Source organism: Parasteatoda tepidariorum, chromosome 11 (assembly GCF_982258835.1).
Source record: "Parasteatoda tepidariorum strain Cologne lab strain chromosome 11, Ptep-v5.0, whole genome shotgun sequence".
NCBI classification, from domain to species: Eukaryota; Metazoa; Arthropoda; class Arachnida; order Araneae; family Theridiidae; genus Parasteatoda; species Parasteatoda tepidariorum.
In genome coordinates this window covers 42117498-42131091 of record NC_141765.1, presented here as the reverse complement: position 1 = coordinate 42131091, position 13594 = coordinate 42117498, and the positions used below count along the sequence as shown (strand labels likewise).

General features: G+C 30.1%; 1 protein-coding gene across 2 annotated transcripts in view; it reads right to left on the bottom strand.

Annotated features, from left to right (window-relative positions):
• The window catches only part of LOC107448578 (uncharacterized), a 99398-nt gene that overhangs the window by 6771 nt on the left and 79033 nt on the right, over positions 1-13594 (bottom strand). For both annotated transcript variants that reach the window (XM_071187860.2, XM_016063835.3), the window contains exons 3-4: positions 4764-5042; positions 1515-1907 (exon numbers count right to left, since the gene is read on the bottom strand). In XM_071187860.2, the coding sequence (XP_071043961.1) occupies positions 1515-1907; positions 4764-5039 (669 nt within the window). In that variant the 5' untranslated portion in view covers positions 5040-5042. The remainder of the gene's footprint in view (positions 1-1514; positions 1908-4763; positions 5043-13594) is intronic.

Below are 13594 nucleotides of genomic sequence, written 5' to 3'. Positions count from 1 at the left end.
AAAAATTCCCAGCTTCAGGAAATTTTACAAATTTTTTTAAATATTTTGGTATTAACATGACAAATAAAGGTAAATAATGAATAAAATGAATCACCAATTGTAATAGAATAGTTTAGGATAAAGAGTTAACTAACGTAAACGAGGACCAAACATAACTCTTGAAAGTCTCTGATGTTAATTACAAAATAAATAAAAAGAATATTCATAATAAAGATAATACTGAAATAGTTCATGTATCAAAATTGTGAATGTATCACTCACCTGACAAACTAAAATTTTCTCATGAGTAAAAAACAAATGTGCTAATTTAAATGTTATTGTGGTTTAATAATAGAATTAATCTAAAATTTAATTTTTGATTCATATATTTAATATTAGATTTAATGCTTTTGTAGTTTTTCATCATGAATTGCGAAATTAGGTAGATAGATTTAGAGGTTTAGCACATCGACCAGAGGTCTATTGCACCCAAACCCTAAGTCATGATTAGCAAGAATGCCGTATGGCTGAAATAAAATTCAGCAAACACCGTACAGGAACATCTTGCAGTTCCCAGGTCTTAATGCAGTGTTGCCCTAATTGCTCAAATCTTTGATCAGAATAGGCCTCACAATCACAAAGTATATGTCGTGAAGTCTTCTCTTCAAGAAAACAAACTCTACAAAGAGGATTAGATTCAACACCCATTACGTATAGGTGTCTCCTGAGGATGCAGTGAACAGTGAAAAGACCAATGATCTTCCTCAAACTGCTCCTCATACTGCTTGAATATAAATGCCCTGAATGATGTGGGAGAAATTCCAAAGTCTGATTCAGGACCTCAGAAAATCGCACTAAAGCCAGCTCAGTGTAATCCCTCTGCATTGCAGAGGATCTACATTGTGATGGCATGTCTTCAGATCATCCGTAGATATCCTTTCTTCCCAAAACTTCTCTAATAAACCATTGTGCATCTCTAGTGCGACGTATATATCTAAACTACTTCATTTTTTTTCTTTTCCAAATGTGTATGATTGATTCATGTCGGGTGACTTAAGGGACCAAATCTTTCAGTGGAGTTGTCCAGAATGTGGGCCCAGTGAAAAGACGTACTATCATCCGGGAAAATCAATCGCTGTTACAGTAACTCAGTTTTCAAGTAACTGAAGATGACAATATCGATTTAATGATTCGTTCATTTCGCGAAAACGACCCATATAATTTATGGCCCGTCCACCAGCTTGAGAAGAATGTTGAATTTTTACAATTTCTGAGATACTATGTCTAATCTCTTTCTCACCTCTTATCATTCCACGTAAACACCAGGCTTACAGACATAATTGCGTAAACCAACGTTTTACCTGAATCAATGGACTACAAAAATACCCTAATGATACTCTTTCTAGTTATATGCGATAAAAGACTTGATTGTTTGAATCTGCTACTGTCCCATCACTTCTGACACTTCAATGTATACCGTAAAAATGTATGTAAAAATAAATATGTAAATTTAAATAATGTATTATTTTACTTACTACGTTTTCCTTGTCTCCAATTCTTTCCGTTATTAAAGATGGTTGCGTTGCAAGTTCTACCGATGTTGAGCTAGTTTCAGGTGCAGTTATGCTTCTATCAAATGGTTCTAAGGAAGAAAGCTTGTGCAAGCTTTCCAATTCTTCTACTAATTCATCTCTTACATTATCGGTTATTTTGGGAGTCATCCCAGGTTTAGTAACATGATCTATGGTAACATATTCTGCTGAAGATTTCATTTCGTTAATATCTGGAAGAGTTAATGGAAGCTTGGACGTCATTTGATTTGACTTTATTTGGTCTGGCCTGGTTTCTGGGACGGTTTCAGTCTTAAAATTTGACGTATTTTGTTGTGGGAACTGACCATCTGAAGCTGGTAATTCGCTCAAAGATTGCTAAAATAGCACACAAAAAGTTTATATATGAGAGTATTTTAATTTATGAAAAAATGAAACTCTAATTTAAATGACAATTTTTATTGAGAACCAGTGATCAGATAATAATACTTTAAAGAAATTAAATGTTAGGGTAAAACGTCAGTTATTAACAAAAAATTCAGCTAAAAAAATATTACACCAAGTTTTTACGTATTATAAACTGATGACTTATGAGGTTGCCAGTTAAAGATGATTTCAAATATATCTTTTTTTATTCTGTTATTAATCACTCAATGCCAAATTTTGGAATTGTGAGGTTTGAGCATCCAAATGGGTAAAGGAAATTCTTGCTTAAGTCTTTAAATTCTATTTATCTTCAAGAAATCTTTTGTAAAAGCGAAATAATTAGATTCAGTTAAAGATGTAAATTTTAAAAGTCGAACTTATTGCAAACATCAACGGTTTGCTGACTAAGAGTGAGAGAATCAAAAATCACCTGATCATCTTATGTAATGTTTGGGTAGTCTTTATTCCATAACGATGCGAAAATAAATATGATTTTCAGATTTCATTATATTTTGTTCTTTCATTTTTAACATATTTCGGAAGATAAAGTATAAATTTAGTGCATCCAGCTTCTTTGCGTCCTCGAAAATTTGAATTTCTATTCATAGCATTTTTATTGAAAATTTTTATATTCAACAAACAATAAGGGATTTAGTGAAATAATTTAATTGTTCTGTTACGTTTTTGTTACTTTACATGGGGGTTAAAAATCATGAGAAATTTTATATAAGTATATGTTAGTGAAAACTTTTAGCACTTCAAGCGTTGAGCCCTGGGTAAAATTGTACAGAAATTTTCTGTTTCCTCTATTTTCCCATTTAATAAAATGGAAAAACCGATTTTTTGATACAGTGAATCCCGAATCTAAATAGTCCGGAAAATGCCGAGACAAACGCTCATAGGATTAATAATTAAATAGTGAAGCGTTGATTTTCGAGTTTTAATATACAGTGACGTCCAAAAGACTTCGGCCAGTATATTGTTATAACTTCTTTTAACTAGTGGCTGCATATACATATACCTTTAAAAATATACATAGGTTATTTGTAGTGAAAAAAAATAAGGTTCTTTTAAAATACAAGTAATTTTTATTACACTTTTTGTTGTAATCAAACTAAAATTTTAATATAGGGGAGACTTGAAAAGATACCGTGGGATTAACCGTAGGCTGAGAATTAATATATATAATACACACAGAAACATCGATTTGGCTGACACTCTTGGGACTGTAAAAATTAATTACCCGGCTATGAGAGTTGTCCGTCTATGGAAAGAGTACCACCAATATCGAAATTTTATGCCATAAATTGTTTTAAGAATAATTGCAATGATATAAAAATAATCTTATAATTATTTACATTGATATTTATTTTAATTTTTTTTTTAAAATACGTAAAGTTATATATATATGTACATAATTTTAGATGGAGTTCAGATAAATGAATAAGTTTTTTCTTTATTCCACGGATATTCAAGTTACTAATATAATACAGAATTGACGCTTTTAGTCCTACGCCACTTCCTCAGTCAATTCTAATTATTAGGTTTACACCACCTAACAATTCCCCATCTCTTTATAGGAAATGTGGTAGTACCTCCTTGAAGGTAAACCTCTCGCGGAAAGAAAGAAAGCAGCAATACATACCTGTAAGGCAGGATGCCCTATGAGGAGTTGTTATATTCACAATCGATTATCTGTCTAGTGTCTGAATAAATATTTGTTTTATCTGAACATCTCAATATCTAGATTTCTGTTCTCTTTTTTTTTAACTTAGCTGTCTTAAATAGAGGGGTCAAATTAAAAGAAAGGAATTTTCAGTGGATTAGAGGAATTGAGAGTATTTAATGCGTTGTTTCAGCTTGTGGAGTCTCATAACCTGTATCGTCCAGATTAAAAGATACCACTATCCGAAATTTTTTATATGAACAATATCATTTTTTCTTCTTTCTTTGCAAAGATAAAGGAAGGTGGAAGAGAATTTATTCTGTAGTAAATTAGCTTAATATTTTTAGTCATGGATAGGGCAAAAAATTTACATGCTTTAAAAATAGTAGAAGGTTGATTTTTTTTTCTTAGAATTTAAAGCAGAAATAGTTTTGTTTTCAAGTTTAGAAGAATTGGTGTCCGGTTTGAATGAATAGAAAATAACTTTTCTTAGCATAAATGGCTTTTCGTGGATGCATAATGACTTACGGGATTTCCACTTTGCAGAGAGGATACCCAATGGTTTATTCATAGAAGATCCTCAGGGAATTAAAAGTTTGTCCGTGATGAGAGGCATCTTTTTGTTGGAGAGTCCGTAACGTGTGGTTTCATTGTGTGTGTGTATATATATATATATATATATATATATATATATATATATATATATATATATATATTCTAGACCAAATGGTTGATCCCACAATATCTTTTCAAGTTTCGCATTCATATCTAATCTTATTTCTTAATAATTAATGAAGTTAGTGGTTTTTTGGTCTAGTATTGGAAAATTTCAAATTAATTTAGCATTTTACGTAAAATTAATCCACTTTAAAGCTTAAAGCTCGTAATAACATCAATATTTGTTATAGTTTTACATCGTTGTAACTGCTTAAGGCCGAAGTATAATCTAGAAAATTAAGTAATAAAGCATATATTGTATGCTTATAACATCATGATCAGTTTGGTTCGACACTGAATAGCATATTTATCATTCGTTTCGCTACAGCTGCTTTTTACCACTAATTAGTATTTTTAAGAAGATAACTATTGCATGATCAGGTTATATTTCGTTTAGAAGTAATAAAATTAACATTTGAACTTACTGCGAACTCATCTGTTGTGAAACTGTTTGATTCATTTTCCCTTGCTTGATTGACAATATTCTGTTCTATGACAGAAGCTAGCATTTTCAGTTTATGTACGAATTTTTTAAACCATTCTTTTTCTTTCAAATTTTTTGCCACAATAAGCATGTTTTCTGCTTGATCAAGAAGATGTGTTGCTCTATTTCTAAACATAGATGAAATTTTTATGTCATCAGAGGACGGGGAGGAGAGATACTTTTTCAAGAGTTCATCATGAATGATCATATTATCCATTGCCTAAATGAGAATGAAAATAACTGTTATAGATATCGAGAAATATAAATAAGTCAATGAGTTAAAAACAAAACATAAAACACAGTTGAAGCGCTCCGGTGGCGCAATTGGTTAAGGCATCGCTTACACAACTGGTTGGAGAGCTTGAAGTCGTAATTTCGATCCTGACGACCGGCGTGCAAGTGCAGCAAGGTGTACGTTAAATCTGTCGTGGCTGTAAGTCCTCTCCTTGGTTGTGTGGAAATTCGGAGAGAGGGGTATCAGCTCAGGTGCTGTTCAAATTGTCTGACCGGGGTCAAAATTACGTGGCATCTCTGCCATGGCCGTTAAAAGAGCCATGAAAAGCGGGGCTAGGTACTTGGCCATGGTTGGGAGATGTGATACACTGTTGTATTCTTTAATCGATGGGTTGTTAACCAAGCTGCATGGGTTTGCAAAAATAAATTTATTGTGTCTGTCATGTCAAAGTATATTCTATTCCTATAATCTAAAAAATTAAATTAATATTACCATTAATTCTTTTTCGCAATAAACATAACTATTGCATCTTATTCTCAGTAATCTTGGCATGCGGTAGGAAATCAATTCTATTAATAGATATTCTTGCTGCATATGCTTAGGACATGCTCATAAAATTCGAAAATCGTTTCTTGGTTGCTGCAATGTCTTATCTAATAGTCGTAATAGTGCCATAAAACAGAATAAAATAAAGATTATTTATTCTGTTTTATGGCCCTATTATAAAGAAGTGCATTAATAATTTGAATGTAAAATATTATAAATTCAAAAACATGTAAAGTTTTGTTATTAAAACATTTTATTGTAAGTTATGCAAAGAAAATTTGACAGAACATCGCACACATGTTTCAAGTTGCCCTGCCTTTACTAATTTTCGATTCAATTTTGGGGGAAAAACCTCTAAAGTACTTTAGCTTTTAAATGTATATTATTTGTAACAATAATGTAATATATTTTTTATGCTCAACATTTCACAGTAATATTCCATAGTTTTTCTGAATACCTAGTTTCTAAAAGAATAAAAGTTTCTCTTAGTAGATTATATACTCTTTGCACTCCAAACTATTAAAACCACTACATCCTTTTGGCTAACCAAATAAATGCTGCGCAAGCTCCACCCTGCAAGTCAAAATTCATTGTGTGCGCATTGTTGATCTAATTATGTGAATAGAGATAAGTGCAAAAAATTTGTTTTCTTTCTCCATAATTTTATTTTTGATGTTAAATTATTTACAATGATATGATCTTATGCTTAAACTGCTGTATCTTTAAATGTTAGTAGCTTTATTTAATTTTAAAAAGCGAAAAATTTCCGAAAAAGTACGCAACATCGCTTAGTTGAATTTTTTTTCTCTTCATAAAGAATAAAAGAATTGTTGTATTTATGTTCCGGAACTAATCATTATCGTAGTTCTTAAAAATTCTCACTTAAGGCATCTCGTAATTGAATCTTTTATGAGCTACAAGGGAATGAAATATATTTGTTCCGCAAATGATGTTTAAATGAGGAAATTTTATATGTCAAGCATTTCAGTCACCTGGCATTGAAAAATTAATCATACGTCCTTTGATTTAATATTGAACAAACGAAGTACAACCACGGGAATTCTTTTGATTAAATTATAATATAAATAGAAAACCATGTCCAAATTGATATAGTAACATTTGAAACATAGGAAACATTAAGAGTTCGTTTGTACTTAAAGATGGATTATAATATCAAATGAATGTTCGTAAGTATAAAGGAATGTAAATGATTGTTTTTTTTTTTTTTTTTTTTTGAGAAACAGTTTTAGAGGTGAATCAAATCATAAAACATAAAGTTTTGGCACAAAATTAAATTGAAGATATAAACTTGATGTTGTAGTTGATATTAAATTGATTATAGTCAGACACCAACGTATCATCATGATAGAAAACATATAATTTTGATAGAAAACATGGGCTTTAGTTGAAAACTATGAGTTTTTATTGATTTAGAAAGTATATAGTTTTTTGTAGAACAGCATATTGAGTGACGGGGAAAGTATTGTTGTCACATGCGCACTCCTTTGTCATAATTCTTAATGACCGTTTTGTCTGAATTTTTTTGATTTTGCACTTAATTTCATCCTTCAAAACGTTATTGATAGAAAGCTTGTTGTCATAATGCTTAGAATTCAGAAATTTCTAATGAAAAACGCCTTCGAGCATTAAATCGCATGACAAAAGTTGATTCTGATCACCAAATTGGAAAATTGTACATCCAGAAAATGGCACAATAATGCTCAAACAAAGTGCTGCTCAAAAATGAAAATGCGTCGTTCTTTTGTGTTATTCATTTTTAAAAACCATTCTTCCGTTTATTCTCTCTCTCTCTTTTTATTTATTTACTTTTTTAAGTTGGCAAACATTTATAGCACAAATCCCTCAATATTCAAATTTTGCACAAACTTTGGGACACTCTTTTGTAACTCAAATATGGAATCAAAATAAGTTAGCGAATTTTTGAGTAAAACAAATGACCTAATGAAATAGTTTCTTTTACTACAAAATCAATCACATAATTTTTGATGATTTTAATTTTTTCGATAACTGTAACAACGTATTTTTTTTAAAAAAACGAATAGGTCACAACTCTATAAAATTTATTAATTTAAAACTTTTTCTTTTCAAGTTTTTTTAATCATTAGAAACTATACTTGTCCCTTATCCGCCCTACACTTGCGATAGCCTCTCGTGAAGATTACAAGCAATAATCGTTCAGGCGACCTATGAATTAGATAATAAATATGCATCCATTAAATGATGTTTTTTAACATTGATATTTAGATTAAGGTTTCTAAATATATGTTTGAGCAATAAGCTGTTATTGAATAAAAGGATGTCTGATAGGACATTTATCAAACCTTTGAATTGTTTTAAACATTATTTTTTTCTTTAACCCTTTGGTAAATATCCGATTCACTACTAAAATAAAATACTGAAATCTTTAAAAAAAGAAAACATATATTAATTCTAAATAAAAATGTTGGATGTTTCACATTCAGGATCAAGCGTATTTTGAACACCTGCATTTTAAAAGCTTTCTTTTAAAATCTATAATGTAAGCTTTTAAAAGTTTCATGAGGCAAAGCTCTAGTAAATAACCTATTTTTATAAAACGAATATTTATTCAAAAAATATAGACAGTTGTCCGTTTAGTTTCCTGATAACATGCAGTTTGATACCTTGAACTTTAAAAAGAGATTATGGTAAAAGGAATATTTAGTGTATTTTTACTGCATTTGCATAAAAGTTCTGTATTGTATCTAAAAATATTTCTGAATCTAGTGAAGATTGTAAATTTGTTGGATTAATTTGATTTCACCTTTTGATGGAATCTATTTGTGTAGGTGAAATTCGTTCTTATGAGGTATGTTATTTGTTTCTATAGGTAAATTATACAGGAACTTTTAAATTAGATTGAGGGTTTTCAAACATTTATTACAAGATAACGATTATTTTAAGAACAATCCTTTAGAACAAATTCATGTGATGGGGGATAAATTTTATTTCCGTAGTTAAACAATTTTAGTTCAAACAGTTTTCCATTGATGGCGCATCAAGTCCTTTCTGCTTTTAGTTTCCGTTTGCTAATTTCGTCCTAAGATTACAACAAATAATTGTAGTTGATGAAAAAACATTTCAAAAATATTATTATTTTATTTTCATTCATAAAAGATTTTGAAACATTTTGTTGCAATTTTTCTTATTAGTAAAATAATTCAAAGTAGGAGAATTAATTTGTAATTAATTCTTTTACTTTAATTTATAGGTTTGATTATAGGTTTTAATGTTTGTATCTGTAGCGCTAATTTTTGGAAAGTTTTTGAAGTAAAGACGATGACTCTGGGAATAAGATTTATACCCTGTCACATGAATTTGTTGCAAGAATTGTATTTTTAACCTTTACCATTTTTCTGTTATAAATTTTTTGAAAACTATCAGTGTAGTTTACGACACCATGTAAAAAGTTTTTAAAATTATTAGAAGAATTAAATCAAATGATAAACTGGTTGATATGTAAAATATAATAATTGTTTTTTATGTGTTCCATACTAGTTTTATTGTCTTCATAATAAGATAGTTAAAGTTTTATTGTTTTTCAGTTTACAAATAATTAGGTTTATCAAAAATGTTTTCACTGTTCCTAAATTAAGGGATCACATTATCTAAAATAGAAGAAATTAAGGAAGTTTTCTGGATGTTTTCATGACAAATTCAAAAGTCTTATAATAGACAATATTTCTTAACTTTATGTATTATTTAAAGTGTTAAAAACGGTTTTAGGCAAAATGGCAGTAGTCTTTTCAGAAAATACGAAATTTTAAAGTGCTTTTTCTCATTGATAACTTTTTTTATACATGCATATAACTTGAATCCCTAAGGATTTTATCCTTTAAACATAAAGCTTTGAAATATTTTTTTTTAATAATTATTATGATATGCTTAATCAAAATGTACATGAAATAAGCGTTTTATAAATCATTAAACGTTATACGGCATGTTATACCTGTGTCGCCGATACTTTTTACATTTTTTTTTTAAATTTCTTACTCAAGCATAGAAAATGTTATTTGATAAGTAAGCAAATGAATGTACAGATTTGTAGCGATAACTATTGTAAAACCATAAAGAAAAAATTGATTAAAAACCTTAAAAAAACTAAAAGTGCTAAAAATTTAAAAAATTCTGAATATTTAAATTTTCTGATTTTTTTTTGAAATTCACATTATTGTTTATTTTTGTAAATATATTATTTTCTTTCAATTAAGTGTTCATTGAAGACATCCAAAAGCTTATGTAATCTACTTTTACTTAAAAAAAAACTTAACCTGAGGATACCGTGATCTCTTAAATAAAATCCTTTCTAATAAATACATATATACATAAACTCATATGTTTCTGGTTCGAAATTGTATGCTGTGTTGACTTTTTTCTTGTAAGCTTTTTCCGATACTGAGAAAAGTTAGTATACCCTATTTTTTTAAACGATTTTGCATTATCGTAATCTATCTAATATGATCTTTCAAGGCATGTCTTACCTCTAAAACTTTCAACTTTTCAAATAATGTCAGATTTTAGGACGTTTCATCGATAACATCATCATATTATTTCAAGCTTTTATTTTTTTCGGAATGTGTGAAACAATGGCGTAAGTGATATTCATAAATAGTCGAAGGCAAATTTAACTTTTTCAGCGAGTGGATGAAACTATCATTGTATTGGACTAAAGAATTTTGTGGGAAAATGTAAGTAATGTTTAAGGAATTTGAAAGAAACAGCTTTAGAATGTTAAAAAACACCAAGAGCTATTTAAAAATCTTTTTTTAACGCTGAATATCGCCTAATCATAATATGTTTTTAAATCTGCAAAGTTTATTCTTTTCATAATTTAAATAAATTTTTTCTTCATACTAGAATTTCTGTTATAATAAGCACTTATAAAAATCATTACGTGATTTGTAAAGCTCTCGCCCAATTTGTAACAAAATAAAATATAGATAGAAAATTGAAACTTTTTCATTAAAAATAGCATTTATTCAGCGACATTGTATTTTACATCTCAGTGAATTTTTTATATAGACACAGTTCAAAAAGCGTGTTTAAGAAAATAGAAACAGCAAAAAATGCGCATTTTCAATATTCAACTCAAATTTAAAAATTTAACGAGGAATTTCGTTTTTACTTTTCATTACTTTTTAAACATTAAGCATAATCATTACGGTGCAAAGATCCAGATTTTGTGGTCGGGTATATTACAGATATAACTTTTCAGGTGATCCCTTTGTTTTTCGATCACTAAACGATAAAGAAGTTTTTAAATATCTCAATTCAGACTATGTAAATTTAAAATCACTATTATAAACTTGTAGGATGCATGTCAATCTTGTAAAAACTACTGTTAATTTTAAAAATCTTTTCAAAAAAAGTTTAAAATATACTAAGATATTTAGGCAAATGGACGAAATCTTATTACGAATTTCTTTGAATCCATCACCTCACTCCTTAAAAAGGACGGTTGTTCCGTATTTGTAAGACGCTCTTAGCGTTCGAGCATCTCCCCTTGGCACACTGTAAATAAGCCAACTTGGCAAGCTGTCTATGTTTGTACGCCATTACAGTCTACGCTCTACACCCGAAAGGGTAAACGCAAATAAACTCCTATTTTACAAACGCTTTCTCTCATTTTACGCTACCTCCGCACATTTTGGTCCTAAGCGACCCGGAGGGATCCAGAACCTATGGAATACTGAATAAACGCTTTAGATTGAATTTAATAAATTCATCCCGCTAAAATATGGCAAATATCATTGCCTCAAACCGCAAGCGTGGCAGCATAAAAAGCCAGCTTACAAAACTAAATAATGTCCTCACAGAAGGACAAGACAATATGGACATTTCTGAGCTCCAGGCTCAATTGGATATTGTGCTTAGTATCCATCAGAAATTCGAAACGCTAAAAGATGACTACTACAAAATCTCAGAGGAAGAAGATTTCCAGAAAGTCGAGGCCTCTCTCTTTGAAGTGGATGACGACATTCAAAAATTAGAGGTAAGCCTCAAAACCTCTATTAATAAATCAAAAACTATAAACATTGACATAGTGCAAAATCAAAGTGTTGATAATTCTATTATCAGTGATCAGCCTAAAAAGGCGTTAATTAAACTCCCGAAAATCCCACTTCCCTTTTTCAACGGAAAATTCGAGGAATGGAACTCGTTCAAAACGCAATTCAATAGCCTAATTAGTGAGAATCCGGAACTTTCGGAAAACGAAAAACTGCATTACCTACGAGGATCCTTAAGGGGTGAAGCGAGGGTAGTAGAAACGTCAGACGATAATTTTGAATCATTATATAAAGCCTTAGAACAACGATATGAAAATAAAAGACTTATAGTTGATTGCCACATCAAAAACATACTTAAAATCCAACCTATTAAACAAGAATCTGCCAGAGAACTTCGTAATATTTTGGACAATATCAAGAAAAATCTTAGATCATTAAAAATACTAGATTTTAATAGAGACAAACTTTCTAATGTTTTTTTATTAAATATCATTCTGGATAAATTAGATCGCGAAACTCGTAAACAATTTGAATTGACTCTTGAAGATAATGAAGTTCCTGATTTTGACACATTTTTAGAATTTTTAGAAAGAAGATATCAAATATTAAACAGTATTAATGCGAACATCCCATCTAAATTTAATTCTGATCGTTTGAAGTCCTTTTTAGTTAAATCGAACAAATTTCAAAAATTATGTTTCTCGTGTAAATCTCCATCACATGCATTATATCATTGTGATGAATTTAAAAGGATGAAATTATCAGAAAGAATAAATTTGGTGAATAAAAATAAGCTCTGTTATAATTGTTTAAGCGATTTCCATCCTTTCAATAAATGCAATTCGAAAAGTGCTTGTTTTGTGTGTAAGAAAAAATTAAATCATCACACATTGCTTCATGAATATTCTACACCGTTAATCATGACAACTAGTCATAACATTCAAAGTGAAACCAGACTCGCGACGCCTACTCTCTCTCGAGAAAGAAATCCACAAATTAACAATTCAGAATCAATTAATATGCAGGTGCCAGAAAACCCTCGTCTTTCGTTTTTCTGTAACGGAAATAAGAGCATTTTGATAAACACAGCAATAATATATGTCAGAGACGCTTGGGGAGAATTCAAACCCTTACGAGGTGACTCAGCTAGCGAGAGTTCTTTCCTCTCCTCCTCCGCTGCAGACTTTTTGGGATTGAAAAAAGACAAAATAAACATTCCGATTTGTGGTTTGAATGATACATCATTAAATATAAAGAAAAAAGTATATGCTTTTCTATCGAATGAAAATAAGGATTCGCAGTGGGAGATAGATTTATTAATTGTTCCCAATATAACAAATTTCACACCTTCCAAAAAATTAAATGTTTCGAACTTAAACATTCCCAGGGAAGTTAAATTAGCTGATCCATCATTTTTTATTCCTCAAAAAATAGACATTCTATTAGGCGCAGAATTGTTCTTTTCGTTATTGAATGACGATAAAATAAAACTAGCAGACAACTTATTCTTGCAATCAAGTTGTTTCGGCTATCTTGTTTCAGGTGTTATTTCAGACAATAAATTTTATAACACTCCTAAACGTTGTTTTTTAACTAAAAACTTAGACATTCTTAATAATACTCTCAAACGATTCTGGGAAATTGAAGAAATCGAAACAAACGAAACTTGCAGCGATGAATTAAAGTATTGTAACGATCATTTCGCTAAATCGCATTATAGGAAACCGGATGGTAGATACGTTGTGGAAATGCCATTCAAACCTGATTTTTCCGAAGAAATGTTAAGAAATTCTAAGACAGTCGCATCTAAGAGACTAGACCAGTTATGGGCGCGTTTAGAACGCGATCCAGCCATGCAAACGCTTTATTCAGATTTCCTCAGCGAATATGAATTATTACAACATATGGAAGAGGTGAAGGAAACTTCAGATGTCGAAACCGGAT